Source organism: Gorilla gorilla, chromosome 2 (assembly GCF_029281585.2).
Source record: "Gorilla gorilla gorilla isolate KB3781 chromosome 2, NHGRI_mGorGor1-v2.1_pri, whole genome shotgun sequence".
In the NCBI taxonomy this organism is placed as follows: Eukaryota; Metazoa; Chordata; class Mammalia; order Primates; family Hominidae; genus Gorilla; species Gorilla gorilla.
The window spans coordinates 181,331,718-181,348,682 of NC_086017.1; the positions used below are offsets into that span (position 1 = coordinate 181,331,718).

A 16,965-nucleotide genomic window follows, 5' to 3' on the forward strand; every position below is an offset into this window, starting at 1 on the left:
CACCACGCCCAGCTAATTTTATTTTCTTTTTTTTCTTTTTGAGACAGAGTCTCGCTCTTGTCACCGAGGCTGTAGTGCTCGCTCTTGCCGCCCAGGCTGGAGTGCAGTGGCATGATCTCAGCCCACTGCAACCTCCGCCTCCCGTGTTCAAGTGATTCTCTTGCCTCAGCCTCCTGAGTAGCTGGGATTACAGGCGCCTGCCACCATGCCCAGCTAATTTTTGTACTTTTAGTGGAAACAGGGTTTTGCCATGTTGGCCAGGCTGGTCTCGAACTCCTGACCTCAAGTGATCCGCCCGCCTCGGCCTCCTAAAGTGCTGGGATTAGAGGGGTGAGCCACTGGGCCCAGCCTAGATTTTTTATTTTATTTTTTTGTAGAGACAGAGTCTTGCTATGTTGCCCAGGCTGGTCTCAAAACTCCTAAGCCCAAGTGATCCTCCCGCTTTGCTCTCCCAAAGTGTTAGGATTACAGGCATGAGCCACCATGCCCAGCAGATGTCTTGAGATCTGTTAATGTAGTTAGAGAACTAGTGTACCCTTTAAAATTTTTTTTATTGTAATTAAATATAAATAAGAAAATTTACCAGTTCAACCACTCTTAAGTGTACAGTTCAGTGGTATAAGCACATTCACAGTGTTGTACAACTATTAACAGTATCCTTCTGTTTCCAGAACTTTTCACCATCCCAATCAGAAACTGTACCCATTAAACAATAACTCCCTATCCCTCCTTTTGCAGTCCCTAGTAACCTGTATTAAACTTTCTGTCTATGAATTTACCTATGCTTGGTCACCTTTGTTTTTGTGTTTTTGAAAGATGATTGTGATTGGTAAATAACTCCAGGTTGGAAGTTTTTGTTTTTTTTTTTTCTTTCAGTACCCTGTCTTATAGCTTGCATTGTTTCTGATGCAAAATCTGCTGTCAACTTGCTTTCTGTATGTGAAGCATGTCTTCTCTGGCTGCTTTTAAGACTTTTTTGTTTTGTTTTGTTTTGGAGACAGAGTCTTTGCCTGGAGTGCAGTGGTACAGTCATGGCTCACTGCAGCCTTGACCTCCCAGGCTCAAGCAATCCTCCCACCTCAGCCTCCCAAGTAGGTGTGCGCCACCATGCCCAGCTACTTTTTTAGTTTTTTTTTTAATAGAGATGGGATCTTGCTATGTTGCCCAGGCTGGTCTTGAACTCTTGGACTCAAGCAATCCTCCCACCTTGGCCTCCCAAAGTGCTGGGATTACAGGCGTGAGCCACTGCAGCTAGCCTTAAACCACTGTTTAATCCAGTGTTTTAAAATTGTTTTAGCGGGAGGGTTATGTCTATTCCTATTACTTCATCTCTCCTGATGTGAATGTTGAGGCTGGATGCGGTGGCTCACACCTGTAATCCCAGCACTTTGGGAGGCAGAGGCGGGCGGATCACCTGAGGTCGGGAGTTCGAGACCAGCCTGACCAACATGGAGAAACGCCGTCTCTACTAAAAATACAAAATTAGCTGGGTGTGGTGGTGCATGCCTGCAATTCCAACTATTTGGGAGGCTGAGGCAGAAGAATCACTTGAACCTGGGAGGTGGAGGTTGCAGTGAGCCAAGATCGTGCCATTGCACTCCAGCCTGGGCAACAAGAGCGAAACTCTGTCTCAAAAAAAAAAAAAAAAAAAAAGTTGAGGATGAGCGGCTTCATGGGATGATGGCATGTATTTCTGTAACCACTGACTTCCACCTCCCAGAAAAAGGAAGCAACAAGCCAAAAATTCACTACTGTTGTTATTGGGCCTGATAGTGAAAGGATGACCACCTAAAAATTATGGCATCCTTGGAAAATTTTTGCAAATCTGTATTTTAAGCAGTGTAACCCTTTACAGTAAGGGAGTAGTACAGTGACTTTTGCAAGTGGTTTAGCGTTCTGACTGCATATCCAGAGGCAGGATGGCAGTACGAAGGTCCTAGTGGGAACAGAGAGTGAGAGTCTGTGAGTCTGTGGCTAACTCAGACGTCAGGGAGAAGAATGTGTGATACTGTCTCAGAGGTTGCCAACTTTGGTATTAGGCTGTGTTCTTTGAAATGTGGGGCACTGAATTTAGGCATATACTGAAATAACTAAATAAAACAAGAGTTACATATATGTTTCATGTTCTACACCCTGTCAGGTTATCTCATATAAATAATTGGATTGTGAATATTTACCTAACTTTTTGAGGTCTAATGCCTTAATTTGCTTCTTTCTTTTTGTAGGTAAAGAACAACAGCAGCAACAAAAACAAAAACAGTAGATATATTGGGGGGGGAAAAAGCCTGCTGGTTAACATACAGATTTCATTACCTTGAAGTTCACTGCACTGAACAATTCTCACTCTGGATGTATTCCTGCTCTAGGATGTGAATTTAGACTTTTGTAATAGAGTGGGCTTTGAGAAATAGCTTTTCTGCTCATTTTAGTTTCATGATGACTGCATGGAATGTTTTGCTTCACGCTTATGCATTCAGTTTTATCAAGCATTAAGCAGTTGGCCGAAACAGGTAATACTTGAACTAAAGACATTCAGTCCAAGAAAAACAAAATGGATTTGAACATACGTAGAATCAGTAACTCTTATTTTCATACTTCCTTATGGTTATTCAGAAGTGTTGGTCTCTAGGTACATTTTGAAAGCAAGTACTTGATCTGGCTTAGGTTTTAACTAACAGCAAGCAGATACTGGCCTGATAAAAAGATGATGTACAGCAAAAGTGAGATGGTTAGAATTGGCTTTTTTCTTTTTCTTTTCTTTTTTTTTTTTTTTTTTTTTTTGACAGGGAGTCTTGCTTTGTCACCCAGGCTGTAGTGCAGTGGCATGACCTCAGTTCACTGCAAGCTCCGCCTCCCGGGTTAATGCCATTCTCCTGCCTCAGCCTCCTTTGTAGCTGGGACTACAGGTGCCCGCCGCCACGCCTGGCTAATTTTTTTGTATTTTCAGTAGAGACGGGGTTTCACTGTGTTAGCCAGGATGGTCTCGATCTCCTGACCTCGTGATCTGCCCACCTCGGTCTCCCAAAGTGCTGGGATTACAGGCATGAGCTACTGCGCCCGGCCAGAATTGGCTTTTTTCATCATAGACTACTACAGTAAAATCATCCTAACTGCAGAAGTCACTTGAAATGTGGAAATCACAGTTTGCTATGTATTGGATTTGGTTCAATCTTCTTTTGGCTTTCTGGGACATCAAAATCAGCCAGTGAGTCTAGGGAAACTTGGACTTAAGGTTTTAATGTTTAGATTTTGAAAAGCCAGGATGCTTATAAAACACCCATTGGTATCATTTATGACAGAGAGAGAGAGAAGAGAGAGAAAGGAGAGAGAGAGAGTGCATGTGTGTGTTTGTGTGTGTATGTATATCTTGTTTAAAAAACAGTCTGGACTCAGTTTTCTCACCTGGAACATTAGAAATGAAGTGTTAGCTGGGCGTGGTGGCTCACGCCTGTAATCCCAGCACTTTTGGAGACCAAGGCAAGAGGATTGCTTGAGCCTAGGAGTTTAAGACCAGCCTGGTCAACATAGGGAGATGCTGTTTCTACAAAAAAAGAAAGGAAAAAAAGCCAGGCATGGTGGCATGAGCCTGTGGGATTCAGCTCCCACCTTGGAAGGCTGAAGTAGGAGGATTGCTTGAGCCTGGAAGGTCAAGGCTGCAGTGAACCAAGATCATGCCACTGCATTCCAGCTTAGACGACAGAGTGAGACTCTGTCTCAGAAAAAAAAAAAAAATGATACCAACTTTCATATTTGTGGCAAAATGAGATAAATTTACGTAACTGAAAAAGGGAGTCTTTTTTTAATGAATTACTTTATTTCTTTGTGGAAAAATAAAACAGATTTGTAAACTTTGCTCCTGGACTAGAATGCTACTTTGCAGGCAAACTTACTTTTGTAAAAATGCTAGACTCTGGCCAGACGTGGTGGCTCACACCCATAATCCCAGCACTTTGGGAGGCCTAGGCCGGTGGATCACCTGAGGTCAGCAGTTTGAGACCAGCCTGGCCTCTGTCTCTATTAAAAAAATACACACACAAAAAAATTAGCTGGACGTGGTGGCGCACACCTGTAATCCCAGCTACTAGGGAGGCTGAGGCAGGAGAATCACTTGAACCTGGGAGCTGGAGGTTGCAGTGAGCCGAGGTGTCACCACCACACTCCAGCCTGGGTGACAGAGTGAGACTTGGTCTCAAAAAAAAAAAAAGCTAGACTCTACATTCTTTAAAAAAAAAAAAACAACTTTGCTAAGATGTAATTCACCAATGTAAAGTGTACAATTCATTGGTTTTTAGTATAATCACAGAGTTGTGCAGCTGTTATCACCATCAATTATAGAACATTTTCATTACCAACCCCCCCCCCCAAAAAAAATCTCGTGTCTTATTAGCAGTCGCTACTTGTTTCCCCCCTACCCCTTTGCAGGCCCCAGACCTAGACAACCACTAATCCAGGGTCTGTTTCTACAGATAGACTGATTCTAGACATTTCCTATACAGTGTCATTACTAATTCCTTTTATGGGTGGATAATATTCCATTGTATGGATATACATATTTTATTTATCCATTTATCAATTGATGGACAATTGGCTATTGTGAGTAATGTTGCTACGAACATTTGGTTACAACTTTTTGTGTGAATATGTTTTCATTTCATATGGTAACTGTTTAACCTTGTGAGGAACTGCCAGTTTTCCAGAGTGGCTACACCATTTACCTTCCTACCAGCAGTGTATGAGAATTCCAATTTCTCTATATACACTTAGACTTATTATTTATCAGTGTACTGAGTTTTGATCAAAAATAGTGTACCTGTGTAATGTGGTTAAATCATGTTGACCTCACTCTCTTTCATCTAGCCTCTTAAAATATCAATACTAAGACTTATAAAATGAGCATATGAAAACCAGTAACTTTCCTTCCTACAGATTGAAAATACTCAATCAGAAAGTATATTCAAAGAAAATATTTAATCCACAGTAGCGACATAAAAATTGGTTTTAAAAAAAATCTAGTAATAAACCCTAGAGAAATTTGAAGAAACTATATAAAGAAACAAAAAACTAAACTGAGTGTCATAAAACGAAACTTGAATGAATGGTTTGGGAAAAAGCAACATTATACAAAGTGAATTCCCTGCATATCAATCTGTGAAGAAAACATTTCTCCCAAATTTCCAACAGGATTTTAAATCTGACAAAAATTTCATCAGGAAAAATAAATGCTCAAAAATAAACAGGAAATTTTTGAAAAAGAAAGTTTGGAAAGAGAAGACTTTTCCTAATGTTGTATACAGGAATGGTAACAACTGAGAGAAAATATTTGCAACATTTACAACAAAGGATTACTATCTCTATTGTACAATAAATGCCAAGAAGAAATAGATGAAAAATCTACATAATGAGGTATAAATAGTCAATTCATAAATAACAGGCTCAAAAATCACTAATAATTAAAGAAGTTTTGAAATATCAAAGTGAGACATTACTTTTCACCTATTGGACTGGGAAATACAGAATTTAGTAATTATCTCTAAGAAATAGGGCCAGGTGTGGTGGCTCACACCTGTAATCCCAGCACTTTGGGAGACCAAAACAGGTGGATCACTTGAGGTCAGGAGTTCAAGACCGGCCAGGCCAACATGGTGAAACCCTGTCTCTACTAAAAATACAAAAACTAGCTGGGCATGGTGGTGGGCGCCTGTAGTCCTAGCTACTCAGGAGGCTGAGGCAGGAGAATTGCTTGAACCCAGGAAGTGGAGGTTGCAGTGAGCCGAGATCACGCCGCTGCACTCCAGCCTGGGCAACAGCAAGACTGTCTCAAAAAAAAAAAAAAAAAAGAGAAATTAGGAAAGATTGGCCGGGTGTGGTGGCTCACGCCTGTAATCCCAGCACTTTGGGAGGCCGAGGCGGGCGGATCATGAGGTCAGGAGATCTATACCATCCTGGCTAACACAGAGAAACCCTGTCTCTACTAAAAATACAAAAATTAGCCAGGCGTGGCGGCGTGTGCCTGTAGTCCCAGCTGCTGGGGAGGCTGAGGCAGGAGAATGGCGTGAACCCGGGAGGTGGAGCTTGCAGTGAGCCGAGATTGCGCCACTGCCCTCCAGCCTGGGTGACAGAGCGAGACTCCGTCTCAAAAAAAAAAAAAAAAAGAAATTAGGAAAGATACCCTGTTGGTTGAATGAATGTATGTGTCATAACTCTTTTGGGGGACAGTTGGAAATACTTGGCCAAATTTTAAATGGGCAGACTTTTTTTGTTAATTTTTTACTTTAATTTTAATGGATACATAGTAGGTGTATGTGTTTATGGGGTACATGAGCTATTTTGATGCAGGCATACAGTGCATTATCATGTTGCGTAAATGGGATATTCATCACCTCAAGCATTTATCATTTATTTGTGTTACAAATATTCCAATTACACTCTTTTAGTTATTTTTAAATATACAATAAATTTTGTTGACTGTAATTACCCTGTTCTATCAAGTACTAGATCTTTTTTTTCTTTTTTACTTTTTCTAACCTTTTTTTTTTTCTGAGACAGTGTCTCACTCTTGCTCAGGCTGGAGTATAGTAGCATGATCACAGCTCACTGCAGCCTTGACCTCCCATGCTCAAGCAGTCCTCCTGCCTCAGCCTACTGGGACTACAGGCTTGAGCCACCATTCCTGGCTGTTTTTTAAAATTTTTTGTAGAGACGGAGGTCTCACTATGTTGCCCGGGGTGGTCTTGAACCAAATACTAGATCTTACTCATTCTGTGTGAGTATAGTTTTGTACCCACTCTCCACCACTATCGTTCCCAGCTTCTGGTAACTGTCATTCTACTCTCTATCTCCATGAGTTCAACTGTTTTAATTTTTAGCTTCCACAAATGAGTGAGAACATAAGGTTTGTCTTTCTGTATCTGGCTTATTTCACTTGACACAATGTCTTCCAGTTTCATCCATGTTGTTGCAAGTGACAGGATCTCATTCTTTTTTGTGGCTGAATAGTACTCCCATTGTATTGCTAGACACTTAAGTTGCTTCCAAATCATGGCTATTGTGAATAGTGCTGCAATAAACATGGGAGTGTACATATCTCTTCAATATACTGATTTCCTTTCTTTTGGGTGTATATCTAGTGGTGGGATATCTGGATCATATGGTACGTGTGTGTTTAGTTTTCTGAGAAATCTCTATACTGTTCTCCATAGTGACTGTACTAAAGTACATTCCCACCAACAGCATGAGAGGGTTCCCTTTTCTGCATATCCTTTCCAGCATTTGTTATTGCCTCTCTTTTGGATAAAAACCATTTTAACTGGAATGAGATGATATCTTGATGTAGTTTTGATTTGCAGTTCCCTGATGATCAGTGATGTTGAACACCCTTTCATATACCTGTTTGCCATTTGTATGTCTCCTTTTAAAAATGTCTATTCAGGAGCCGGGCACAGTGGCTCAGGCCTGTAATCCCAGCACTTTGGGAGGTTGAGGTGGGCAGATCTTGAGGTCAGGAAATTGAGACCATCCTGGCTAACATGGTGAAACCCCGTCTCTACTAAAAATCCAAAAAATTAGCCGGGCGTGGTGGCGGGTGCCTGTAGTCCCAGCTACTCAGGAGGCTGAGGCAAGAGAATGGCATGAACCTGGGAGGCAGAGCTTGCAGTGAGCCGAGATCGTGCCACTGCACTCCAGCCTGGGTGACAGAGCGAGACTCCATCTAAAATAAAAAAAATGTCTATTCAGGGCTAGGGATGGTGGCTCACGCTTGTAATCCCACCACTTTGGGAGGCCGAGGAGGGCGGATCACTTGAGGTCAGGAGTTCCAGACCAGCCAGGCCAACATGGTGAAACCCTGTCTCTACTAAAACTACAAAAATTAGCTGGGCATGGTGGCACGTGCCTGCAATCCCAGCTACTTGGGAGGCCGAGGCAGTAGAACTACTTGAACCCAGGAGGCAGAGGTTGCAGTGAGCCGAGATTACACCACTGCACTCCAGCCTGGGTGACAGAGCAAGATCCGTTTCCAAAAAAAAAAAGGAAAAATGTCTATTCATATCTTTTGCCCATTATTTAATCAGATTATTAGGTTTTTTTTTCCTATTGAGTTGTTTGAACTCCTTGTCTATTCTGGTTATTAATCCTTTGTCAGATGCATAGTGTGCAAATATTTTCTCCCATTCTGTGGGTTGTCTCTTCATTTTTTTGATTGCTTTGTTTTGTAGAAACCTAAGTTGATGTGATCCCGCTTACCTATTTTTGCTTTGATTACCTGTGATTGTGGGGTGCTACTCAAGAATTACTTGCCTGGACTAGTGTCATGGAGAGTTTCCACAGTTTTTTCTTTTAGTAGTTGCATAGTTTGAGGTTTTGGATTTAAGTCTTTAATTCATTTTGATTTGATTTTTGTATATGGCGAGAGATAAGGGTCTAGTTTCATTCATTCTTCTGCATGTGGATATCTTGTTTTCCCAGCACTATTTATTGACAGTCTTATTTATTGAAGGCTGTTTTTTCCCCAGTGTATGTTCTTGGCACCTTTGTAAAAAATGAGTTCACTCTAGATGTATGGATTTATTTCTGGGTTCTCTCTTCCGTTCCATTGGTTTATGTGTCTGTTTTTATGCCAGCACCATCCTGCTTTGGTTACTACAGTTTGTAGTATAATTTAAAGACATAGAATGTGATCCCTCCAGTTTTGTTCTTTTTGTTCAGGCTAGCTTTGGCCATTCTGGGTCTTTTGTGGTTCCATATAAATTCACAATGATTGTTTTCTATTTCTGTGAAGAATGTTATTGGTATTTTGATAGGGATTACACTGAATCTGTAGATTGCTTTCAGTAGTATGGACATTTTAACAGTATTGATTCTTCCAATCCATGAACATGGAATATCTTTCCTTTTTTTTTTTAATGTGTATGTCTTCTTCAGTGTCTTGCATCAGTATTTTATGATTTTCATTGTAAAGAAAGAGATCTTTCACTTTTTTTTTTTTTTTTTTTTTTGAGACAGAGTTTCACTTTTGTTGCCCAGGGTGGAGTGCAATGGCACGATCTCAGCTCACCGCAACCTCCACCTCCCGGGTTCAAGTGGTTCTCCTGCCTCAATCTCCCGAGTAGCTGGGATTACAGGGATGCACCACCATGCCTGGCTAATTTTGTATTTTTAGTGGAGACGAGGTTTCTCCATGTTAGTCAGGCTGGTCTCGAACTCCTGACCTCAGGTGATCCTCCCACCTTGGCCTCCCAAAGCGCAGGGATTTCAGGTGTGAGCCACTGCGCCTGGCTGAGATCTTTCACTTCTTTTGTGATACTTATTCATAGGTTTTTTTTTATTTGCAGTTACTGTAAATGGAATTACTTTTTTGATTACTTTTTCAGATTATTTGCTGTGGCATATAGAAATGCTACTGATTTTTGTATGGTGATTTCATATCCTTCAACTTTACTGAATTAGTTTATCTGTTCTAATAGTTTTTTTGTGGAGTCTTTAGGTTTTTCCAAATATGTAAGATTATATCATCTGCAAACAAGGATAATTTGACTTCTTCTTTTCTAATTTGGATGCCCTTTATTTCTTTCTCTTGTCTCATTGCTCTAGCTTGGACTTCCATTACTATGTTGAATAATGGTGGTGAAAGTGGGCATCCTTGTCTTGTTCCGAATCTTAGAGAAAGACTTTCAATTTTCTCCCATTCAGTATGATACAAGGTGTGGGTCTGTCTTATATGGCTTTTATCGTGTTGAGGTATGTTCCTTCTATCCCCAGTTTTTTTTGGATTTTTGTCATGAAGGGATGTTGAATTTTACCAAATGCTTTTTTTTAGCATCAATTGAAATGATAGTATGGTTTTTGTCCTTTATTCTGTTGTATCATGTTGTATTCTGTTCTATCATGTGATATATCACGTTGATTGATTTGCATGTGTTGAACCATCCTTGCATCCCTGGAACAAATTCCAGTTGGTCATGATGAATGATCTTTTTAATGTGTTGTTGAATTCAGTTTGCTAGTGTTTTGTTGAGGATTTTTGCATCAATGTTCATCAGAGATATTGACCTGTAGTTTTCTCTCTTTTTGACATATTTGTCTGGTTTTAGTAATACTGATGGGTATTACTGGGTCTTAGAATGAGTTTGAAACTATTCCCTCCTCCTCCATATTTTGGAATATTTTGAGTAGGATTGGTATTAGTTTTTCTTTAAATGGCACTGAAGCCATTGGGTCCTGGGCTTTTCTTTGCTGAGAGACTTTTTATTATGGCTTCAATCTCATTACTTGTTAGTACTCTAGTCAGGCTTTGGATTTCTTCATGGTTCAATCTTGGTAGGTTGTATGTGTCTAGGAATTTATCCATTTCTTCTAGGCTTTCTGATTTGTTGGCATATAGTTGCTCATCGTAGCCTCTAATGATCCTTTGAGTTTCTGCAGTATTAGTTGTATTGTCTCCTTTTTCATCTGTGATTTTATTTCTTTGGGTCTTGTATCTTTTATTTTTAGTCCGGTTAAAGGTTTGTTGATACTATTTGTCTTTTAAAAAAATCAAGTTTACATTTTGTTGATCTTTTGTGTGTTTTGTTTCAATTTCATTCATTTCTGCCCTGGTCTTTATTACTTCTTTTCTTCTACTAATTTTGTGTTTGGTTTGCTCTCGCTTTTCTTGTTCTTTAAGATACATCATTAGTTTGTTCATTTAGCGCCTTTTTCCTTTTTTTGATGTGGGCACTTATTGCTTGCTATAAACTCACCTCTTAGTACTGCTTTCACTGTATCCCATTGGTTTTGGTAGTATGTTGTGTTTCTATTTTCATTTTTTTCAAGAAATTTTTCAATTTTCTTCTTAATTTTGTATTGACCCCCTGGTTAATAAGGAGCATATTGTTAACTTTCATGTGTTTTTGTAGTTCCCAAAGTCCATCTTGTTACTGATTTCTAGTTTTGTTCCATTGTGGTCAGAGAAGATACTTGTTAGTTTTTGTAGGTTAATAACAATATTTGGATTATACTAAGGAGTTTTTATTTAGAGTTACAGAGATTTTCTTAGAATGCTGCCATGGTAGAGAATAAGTGGGTGGGTATATAGGGGAAAACAACATTTTGAAATATGTTTCAAATTTTCCAGATTAAACAGTTAAAAAGAACAGTTGGTGAACCTAGAGAATAGTGTTTTAGAAACCGAGACACAGGATTTCTTAATAGTGGGCAACTTTGTCAGGGGGTGCAAGAGAGATCACCTAGAATAAGGACTGAAAAGATGTCATAGGTTTCAGCAGCTGGTTTCATGACCTTTGCAACCACAGTTTTGGTGGAGTGTTTGGGCTAAAACCTGGCAGCAGCATTTTGAGAAATGTGTGAAAGGTAAGAACATGGAGAAAGGATATGATCACTATGTGAAAAAAAGTTGTTTCATTATAAAAGATTACAAACTTACGATTTTTAAAATATTAAAGAGAAGTGACAAAAAGACCCTGCCCCTTTTCCTTTCTCATCTTCTCACCTGTTTCCTCCAGTTTTAGTCTCTAGTTTTACTCTTGAGATTTGTGGCTACTGAATGAATGGAGTGTCAATCTGAATGGGAAAGAGAATTTTTTTTTTTTTTGAGACGAAGTCTCGCTCTTGTTGCCCAGGCTGGAGTGCAATGGTGTGATCTCGGTTCACTGCAACCTCCGCCTCCCAGGTTCAAGTGATTCGCCTGCCTTAGCCTCCCGAGTAGCTGGGACAACAGGCACGTGCCAACAAGCCCAGCTAATTTTTGTGTTTTTGTAGAGACGGGGTTTCACCATGTTGGCCAGGCTGGTCTCAAACTCCTGACCTCAGGCGATCCACCCACCTTGGCCTCCCAAAGTGCTGGGATTACAGGTGTGAGCCACTGCACCTGGCCTGAAAGAGGTTTTTGAGAGGGAGACTCAGAAACGCCTTTGCCTGAGAAGAGCTAGGAAATAGAAGGAAAGAAAAAAATGGAACAGAGGAGCTCAGAGAAGATAAAAGGAAGTAGGGATGCAGTGGTCAAGTGGGAGACAAAAAAGGAGAGGCACTCTTTTCTTTGAGTAGCCAGGAAAAAATGACTTTGTTTTTCTTTCTCAATTAGCAGACCAAGCTGTATGCTGGTGATTGAGGTTTGGATAGGGTTGGTGGCATCTAGTGTGTAGTGACTATGGGAATTAGCAAATCAATGGCAGAGTGAAGGACTCACTTTCACTCGCTCAGGTCCAAACTAGGCTTTAAATGACTTCTTCTTTTTTTTTGAGACAGTCTTGCTTTGTTGCCCAGGGTGGAGTTCAGTAGCACAATCTTGACTCACTACACCCTCTGCTTCCTAGGTTCAAGCGATTCTTCTGCCTTAGCCTCCCGAGTAGCTGGGACTGCAGGCACACACCACTGTGCCTGGCTAATTTTTGTATTTTTAGTGGAGATGGGCTTTCATCATGTTGGCCAGGCTGGTCTCGAACTCCTGACCTCAAGTAACCCGCCTGCCTCGGCCTCCCAAACTGTTGGGATTACAGGCCACCACACCTGGCCTGAATGACTTTTTCACTGAGGAATGCCATAGTCCAGGCAGATGTGCCACCTTATTGATTGCCAGGGATGACTCAGTTGTCTGGCTAGTTGGGTAAGGGAGGTGTTTCTTCCATCACTTCTGTGTGTCTGTTACTAAAACTGTTCATTTATATTTCATAGCAGCTCAAGTGCAACTGTTCTTCAGTACTTTTGTAGCTTTTCATTTCTGTGACTCCTTTGAGGAGGCTCTGTCATGTGAAAGGAAAAATTTGATAAAATGATTACATGGAGACTTCTAACTAATCGTATTGTGGCAATGGAACTACTTTCACTTCCTCTTTTAAAGAAACAGGTAACAGAAAGCCTGCTTTTTAGACTTTCCCATTAGACACATAGCAGTGACAATTTAAACTGTGGTCAGTAGCCAGGCATGGTGGTGCACTTCTGTAGTCCCAGCTATTTGGAAGGCTGAGGCAGGAGAATCGCTTGAACCCAGGAGGCGGAGGTTGCAGTGGGCCAAGATCACACCATTGCACTCCAGCCTGGGCAACAAGAGCCAAACTCCATCTCAAAAAAAAAGAAAAAAAATGTGGTCAGGAATAGATTCTGTTTGCTGTATTTGGGATATATACAATGTTAAGAACAAAATGGCCAGGTGTGGTGGCTCATGCCCATAATTCCAGCACTTTGGGAGGCCCAGGCGGGAGGATTGCTTGAGCCCAGGAGGTCGAGGCTGTAGTGAGCCGTGATCATGTCACTGCATTCAGCCTTGAGTGACAGAGTGAGACCCTGTCTCACCAAAAAAGAAAACCAAAGAACAAAATTTTATATCTATATACATTGGTGTCTGTGAACCTCATGTAGTATTTTTATGCAAATAGAAATGGAAGTTATATGTTACCTACTTCAGAAAATTGAATTGTCTAAATAAATATCTAAATATTTGTCCTTAGGCCAGGCATGGTGCTTCACGCCTATAATCCCAGCACTTTGGGAGGCCGAGGCAGGCGGATCACCTGAGGTCAGGAGTTCGAGACCAGCCTGGACAACATGGTGAAACCCCGTCTCTACTAATACAAAAATTAGCTGGGTGTGGTGGCTCACACCTGTAATCCCAGCTACTCGGGAAGCTGAGGCAGGAGAATCGCTTGAACCTGGGAGGCAGAGGTTGCAGTGAGCCAGGATCATGCCACTGCACTCCAGCCTGGGCGACAAGAGCAAAACTCCGTCTCCAAATAATAATAATAATAATAAGTAAATAATAAATATTTGTCCTTGTCATATATTTGTTTATAAATATGAGATTATTTTTTCTAAAAATTTACATTATGAAATTTGTTTAGTAATCATCACATTTAGGGGTTTTAAAGTGACCTTTACTTTACTTTTGTGTTTTTTAGGAGACCCGTGTACAGTATCATCTCAGTTGGAGTTAGAAGAAGCCTTTAGACTTTATGAGCTAAACAAGGATTCTGAACTCTTGATTCATGGTAAGAGAGTAGTCATTTCATACTCGTCCAGACTGATAATTTCTTTGAAATCACTCTTTATTCTTGACCATTTTGAAGCATAATCTTAATGTCATTTTCTCAATCTCTGACTCATGCCTAAGTAATTGTCGTTATTTAGTAGTTTTTCACGTGCTACAGAAGGTAAAATTAATCTGCTTCTTATAGTCTGGGGAATTTTGTGGTCTCTGTATGTCTTGTTGGATATTAAAATGTGATATCTCAGTGTATCACAGCAAGTTTATGATAGAACTTAAAAATTGAGAGCCTGGGGAATCTAAGTCATCTACTTGAAATTTTGTAATGTATACAAATAATGACCTCCAAAGGTAAGGTATCTTAAATATCCTTTCTTTTGCTTAAAGGTTAATAGTGAAACTACATGATTCCTTTATTTATTTTTGAGACAGTCTCACTCTGTCACCCAGTTTGGAGTACAGTGGTATGATCTCGGCCCACTGCAACCTCTGCCTCGTGGGTTCAAGCATCTCAGCCTCCCAAGTAGCTGGGATTACAGGTGTGCACCACCATGGCTGGCTAATTTTTATATTTGTAGTAGAGACAGGGTTTCACCATGTTGGCCAGGCTGGTCTCGAACTCCTGGCCTCAAGAGATCCGCCTGCCTTGGTCTCCCAAAGTACTGAGATTACAGGCATGAGCCACTGCACCAGGCCCATTTACATGATGCTTTAGAGACATTAATATGTTTATACCTCAGCAACCTTGAGATGTAGGAAGTGGCATAGAAGAAGTAACCTAAACTCAGTTATCATTGTAACTGGCACATTGTAGACCTGGATTGTGAATCTAGGAATTCTGATTCCAAATTTGTGTTTCATTCAACTATGCTAACCATCAAAAGTCATGTAAAATTTTTTTTTGTTTGTTTTTTTGAGGCAGTTTCTCTCGCTCTGTTGCCCAGGCTGGAGTGCATTGGTGCAGTCATAGCTCACTGCAGCCTTGACTTTCCAGGTTCAAGCGATCCTCCCACCTCAGCCTCCTGAGTAACTGAGACCACAGGCACTGCCGCACCACTATGACTGGCTAATTTTTTTTTTTTTTTTGTATAGATCGGATATCACTATGATGCCCAGGCTGGTCTCAAACTCCTGTGCTCAAGGAGTCCTACCACCTGGGCCTCCCAAAGTGCTGGGATTAGAGGTGTGAACCACCATGCCCAGCCAAGAACCTCTTAATATACCGCATTTAATTGCAATATATTGACAGTATTTCGTTGAACATTTTTGAGAGCTATGAGACCAGACTTAGGAATCTTCTAAAAAAGTGAAACAAATGTAAATCTTTCCTTAAGTATAATGAATCATGTCAGTGCCTTATTATTATTTCTTTGTATTTTCCTTTACAGTGTTTTTTTTTTTTTTTTTAAAAACAGTGGTTTGATTTTATCTTTTTTTTTTTTTTTTTTTTTGAGACACAGTTTCACTCTGTTGCCCAGGCTAGAGGGCAGTGGCACAGTCTCAACTCACTGCAACCTTGGCCTCCTGTGTTCAAGTGATTCTCATGCCTCAGCCTCTGAAGTACTTGGGATTACAGGCGCCTACCACCATGCCCAGCTAATTTTTGTATTTTTAGTAGAGATGGGGTTTCACCATGTTGGCCAGGCTGGTCTCGAACTCCTGACCTCAGGTGATCTGCCTGCTTTGGCCTCCCAAAGTTCTGGGATTACAGGCGTCAGCCACCACGCCTGGCCTGATTTTTTTCTACCTCCAGAATTTGACATAGTGACTCACAAGGGATCCATAATGTACTTTGTTGAGATTCTAAAAGAGCTTTAAGAGTCTATTTTTTTTGTCATCTCTTTCCAGAATAAAATTACAATGAATACATAAAGAAGTGATTGATGAATGGTATTAAACAGTCAGTTTTAAGTCTTATTGCCTCTTAATACTACATCACAGATGTTTTCAGAAGCTAGCTTACGTTTCAGCTTTAAAAAATATGCATTAGGAACTGTGCTTCCTGTAGTCTGTGCTCTTTATTAAACTGTGTCCTTTAGTACATCACAGACTAGGAATAGCTGACTAGATATTCATAAATACATTGTTGCTTTATATTCTACCTTGTTATAAAAATGGTTTTAATTAGTATATAAATTTAAAGTTTCTAATGTAAATTTACATTTTTGATTTTGGTACTGTTTCTGGTGTTAATTTATTCCTAAGTTTAGTATACATCTTTTAAAAACCAATATTTTATGTTCCATATTTGTATACATTTTTGTAATTTAATTTTCATCCTTCATTGTGACAAACTTGTCCTACTATACCAAGGATTTAAGGAGATACTAGTTAATGATTTCTTTAAGGATAAGAAAATAATTCATGATGTAACAGGGACTGGAATTAGTCATTTGAGCTTCTGATGCATTGGTTTTTTTGTTTTGTTTTGTTTTTGTTTTTGTTTCTGAGATGGTGTCTCACTCTGTCACCTGGGCTGGAGTGCAGTGGCATGATCTCAGCTTACTGCAACCTTCGCCTCCCAGGTTCAAGCGATTCCCGGGTCTCAGCCTCCTAGGGAGCTGGGATTACAGGCACACCACCATGCCAGGCTAATTTTTTTTGTATTTTTTGGTAGAGACAGAGTTTTACCACGTTGGCCAGGCTGGCATCTCCTGACCTCAAGTGATCCACCCACCTTGGCCTCCCAGAGTGCTGGGATTAGAGGCGTAAGCCAACGTGCCCAGCCTAATGCATTGTTTATAGACATGTTTGTTTTCATAAGACCTTTTTTCTTTCTTTCTTTCTTTTTTTTTTTTTTTAGCATCAACAAAGCAAGGCAAATAAAACCTTCTTTTATATGGCCTTGGTAAAATGAATCCCTTTGGCAAATAATATTGATCACATGCTGAGTATCTTGTCTCAAGTGAAGAGAGGGTCAGGTTGAAATCTGGGTCAGTTTCTTTTACATTTGAATTTTAAATTCTGTGTAATTTGTATGTTTTAAATATGCT

General features: G+C 40.2%; 1 protein-coding gene across 1 annotated transcript in view; it reads left to right on the top strand.

The window, feature by feature from the left end:
* The window catches only part of PRKCI (protein kinase C iota), an 85,399-nt gene that overhangs the window by 23,766 nt on the left and 44,668 nt on the right, over positions 1–16,965 (top strand). The window contains exon 3 of the mRNA XM_031009716.3: positions 13,887–13,976. Coding sequence (XP_030865576.1) covers positions 13,887–13,976 — 90 coding nt within the window. The remainder of the gene's footprint in view (positions 1–13,886; positions 13,977–16,965) is intronic.